This window comes from Penaeus japonicus, unplaced genomic scaffold, assembly GCF_977035675.1.
Source record: "Penaeus japonicus unplaced genomic scaffold, GWHDUDI00000001_assembly GWHDUDI00000018, whole genome shotgun sequence".
Taxonomy (NCBI): Eukaryota; Metazoa; Arthropoda; class Malacostraca; order Decapoda; family Penaeidae; genus Penaeus; species Penaeus japonicus.
Window position 1 is genome coordinate 37,288,161 of NW_028234420.1, and position 4,305 is coordinate 37,292,465.

The following is a 4,305-nucleotide window of genomic DNA, read 5'->3' on the forward strand; positions in this document are numbered from 1 at the left end:
CATTATTTTTAGTATCATTGTCATTATCAACATCATCATTATATTCATTTCTGTTACTGTTATCATCATTAAGATTATAAAAAATAATGTTATTGTTGTTTTCATTTTCATAAATATCATTATCATCATTATCATTATGATTGTTATTACCATTATCATCATTATCATTTTATCATCATCATCATTATTATAGTTGTTGCTGTCATTATCACTACAATAACATAATTTTCACTGTTACTGTTGCTATCATAATTATTATCGTTTTTATTACTGTTAAAATCACCATTGTTGATGTTATCCTCAGCAATCATATCAAGGTTAGATTATCTTTTCTGAATAATGTTTTCCCAGCTGTTTTAATATTTTTTTCCTTATTCAGACCATCCACGCGTGTGAATATGTGCATCTGTGAGGTGACAGATATTGGTATTACTAGAGTATGAATTAAAGACAATATTTTCATTCAGTAAAACAGTGAACATTCGAAGGTATTTTGGCTCTATCCCATTTTCTTTGATTACGATGATGAAGGGTAATTTTTGTTATTTTTTCCAGCTTGAAAATAGAGATTATTAAGCTTTGTCTGCAAAATGGGATAGCACTAAGCTTGAATCAATTCATAAAAATACTATTTTAGATTTTTTTTTACTTGAAGGAGGAATGATCATTTTCTGATACATTAGCCTTCTGTATGAGGCACTGTATTTACGTTTGGCACTTCGCATAGATCCTTCTTTGTGTGTATGATGTGATTTGCAACACTCATTGGTTGACCTTGAAAGAAACATCATAGTTACTTGTAAAGGACAAGCACTGACACTTAAAACGCCGTCGTGTGAGCTGTGCTTTTCTGGATCGAGGGCTCTCCTTCATAGCAACTTACGTAATGGGGCGTGACGTAATTTTATCCATATGTGTAGAATAAAATATGTAATCTTGTCCTATTACCAGAAATCAGGGCGGAAATGCTTGATAATGATACCGGTAAGTACTTTGGTTTCCTGGAAAGTTGTGGCGCCCTTGTCCTTTGGAACATTCATCATATACATCACTATTCTTGAGAATTATTATTAAAACCGTTAGCTTAACGAAAGACCATTAAGGATATCAACTATCCTTTGGCCAAACGCGATAGGCCTATCTGCGTTATTCGTAGTACTTGAAGGACAAGCCAAATTATTATTGTTTAACTTCGAGCAATAGCGCCTATATGACTGAAAGCCGTAAGGGTAATGAGAGAGTATGAAAAACACTATATAATGCTGATGGTATTGGCGGGACCTATTCGAAGCTGACGAAGCAGTGAGTACCAGCTTCGCTCAACCCCACACACCTGTTCAGCAACTATGAGCCATTTGGTGTTCCCTTTGACCTGAACCATGCACCGTATTTCCAATCATGCACACACATATACGTAGATAAATACATTTATACATACACACACACACATATGTGTATATAATATATATATATATATATATATATATATATATATATATATGTATGTATATATATGTATGTATGTATGTATACATATATATGTATATATATATACATATATATAAATATATATATATATATTTATTTATATATATACAAGTATGGATATATGTGTATATATATACGTGTGTGTGTGTGTGTGTGTGTGTGTGTGTGTGTGTGTGTGTGTGAGGCAGCTTTCCAGTTATTTGTAATTCTCTTAACAAGTGGGTCACCTAAGTCTAGAACAGGACATAGTTATGATGAAGCTTACAGTATATTTTTTTAAAGAAAAGTATAATCTTGGAACGGTTATTAATACGGCATTACGTTATGGAGGAGTATGTTTTTTTTTGTGTGTGTGTGTGCTTGTATTATAGCATTTCGATTGGTTGAAAATTGAGGGCAGTTATTGACTACTAAATGGATCTTGATCGTAAAAAGGTTACGAGCCACTGGTAAAATAAATATCCTTCTCCACTTGTTACAGTAATATACAATCGTAAATTTCATCTGCCTTATTTCATGTCCATGCCAGCTGCAAATAGTGAAAGACTTCGAACAAAACAGAGCAAATATCAACGAAGTAATTCTTTATTCTTAAATGTTGACCATCGCGTACACTCGAAGCGTCATATCCCACTGCGCATGCGTGCGCGCGACTCAACAATGGCCGCCATTTTAACGAGAGCACTGATTCTGGTACAGATTGTTGATCTCGTTGGCGTCGGACTGAGCCATCTGGTACTTCTCGTAAGCCTCAGTGAGGATCACGTTGGGGTCTGTAGGAACGATGGTTTTGGCGACGCCCCAGTTCACGGAGAAGGAGTAGGTGCCGTAGTGCATGATGCTCTCGTAGTTGTATCCTTCGCCCACGTACTGCCAGTAGGAGTCCTTGTTGAACTGGGACTCCATGCCTGGCGGAGGAGTGTGAAGCCTTAATGAATAACTTGTTTTGAGAAATGGAGAAAATAGTAAGATATACGGTGTATGAGAACTAGACATTTAGTTGATTGTATTGTAAATAGTGCACATGATCGCCACATTTGCAGTCAACATATTTGTCTGTGAAAGCACACAAACACACATATGTATATGCTAATGCAATGGAAAACAGCCACAAAAAATAATGAGATGTTTCAGGTCCAACTAAATATTATAACAGAAGCTAAGAAAAATCGAAATGGCTGATCCATCTCGTTTTTTTTTAACGACTAAGAGGGGACCAGTTGGGCTCGAAATGTCTCAGTTTAGTTTTCTTTTCTCTCTCTCTCTCTCTCTCTCTCTCTCTCTCTCTCTATATATATATATATATATATATATATATATATATATATATATACATACACACACAAAGATATATCTAGAGATGCATATACACATGGTTGAAGCTGATCAGCCTTTTGTTTCTAAAGGCGTCTTTGCTGCTCACCAGGCTGCACATTTTCGAAGTGAATAGTGACGTAGTAGTCGCGGTCGTTACGGGTGTGCTCGTGGTAGAAGCCGACAGCGTGCATGAGCTCGTGGATGGCCGTGCCCTTGTAGATGCAACCGTTGCTGTCTAGAGAGACCCTCTGCTTGCCTCCAATGGTGCCTACGTACGACCAGCACCTGTTTAAACCCAGAAGGAAGTTGTCAGTAGTTTAGCCAAATCTCCTTCGCCTTAAATGTGATTATCGGACTGAATAGGAGAGTTATCGTAGTAACAATTTCAAGGAAGTGGAATCAGTCGTCTGCCCAAATTTACCCGCTGTCGTTCGTGACGATTTCGATGTAGTTGCCCTGAGTGGTTCTCTCGACGAAGCGGATGCAGGTGCGGGCGTGGAAGTCGTCCATCGCGGAGAGGATGAGGGACCTCTGGTAGCTGGCTAGTGAAAACATTCAAAAAAGGTTAATTTTCTTTCTTTATATATATATAGCCCATTTTTCTGGTAGCTGGCTAGGGAAACATTCAAAAAGGTTTATTTTCTTTCTTTCTTTCCTTTTTTTTCTTTTTTTTTTCAAATGGAGGTACGTCTATTGAGATTATTTGAACACATAGTCAGAGATCGCATTAAATCATCGAGCTTCACTAGCGCTACTAGGAAAAGGAGATATCCGAATGTCTTTACTCTTGCTGTGTATCTTAGCCCGAAATCACATACAGGCTAAGCTAGACACCAAAGGAATAATAACAATCAATACTTACTGACAGAACTGCCAAACACATAAGGAACGACTCCACCGGGCCACAAGTACTGCTCCCCAAGGATGGCAGCGCGTTCCTTCTACTCACAGCAACCGCGCAAGAAGAGGCAGGTGAACAGTTAGTAAGAATAAGATATAGTACGTGTATTAACGCATATACATCATTGGTATATCATTTAGTTAGTTTACTTCCAATATATATCAATAATTTAGTTAGTTTACTTCCAATATAGATCAATAATTTAGTTAGTTTACTTCCAATATAGATCAATAATTTAGTTAGTTTACTTCCAATATATATCAATAATTTAGTTAGTTTACTTCCAATATATATCAATAATTTAGTTAGTTTACTTCCAATATATATCAATAATTTAGTTAGTTTACTTCCAATAGATATCAATAATTTAGTTAGTTTACTTCCAATAGATATCAATCATTTAGTTTACTTCCAATATATATCAATCATTTAGTTTACTTCCAATATATATCAATCATTTAGTTTACTTCCAATATATATCAATCATTTAGTCTACTTCCAATATATATCAAGGACGTCACATCTCACCCAATATATATCAATAATTTAGTTAGTTTACTTCCAATATATATCAAGGACGTCACATCTCACCCCTGGTT

At 35.9% G+C, this 4,305-nt stretch overlaps 1 protein-coding gene across 1 annotated transcript in view; it reads right to left on the reverse strand.

Annotated features, from left to right (window-relative positions):
* Nucleotides 1–2,055: 2,055 nt before the first annotated feature.
* Nucleotides 2,056–4,305, reverse strand: part of LOC122261534 (astacin) — a 2,538-nt gene continuing 288 nt past the window's right edge. Inside the window, exons 2-6 of the mRNA XM_043029231.2 lie at nucleotides 4,298–4,305; nucleotides 3,668–3,746; nucleotides 3,227–3,347; nucleotides 2,912–3,090; nucleotides 2,056–2,396 (exon numbers count right to left, since the gene is read on the reverse strand). The exon at nucleotides 4,298–4,305 is cut by the window's right edge and continues 125 nt beyond it. Coding sequence (XP_042885165.1) covers nucleotides 2,161–2,396; nucleotides 2,912–3,090; nucleotides 3,227–3,347; nucleotides 3,668–3,746; nucleotides 4,298–4,305 — 623 coding nt within the window. The 3' untranslated portion in view covers nucleotides 2,056–2,160. The remainder of the gene's footprint in view (nucleotides 2,397–2,911; nucleotides 3,091–3,226; nucleotides 3,348–3,667; nucleotides 3,747–4,297) is intronic.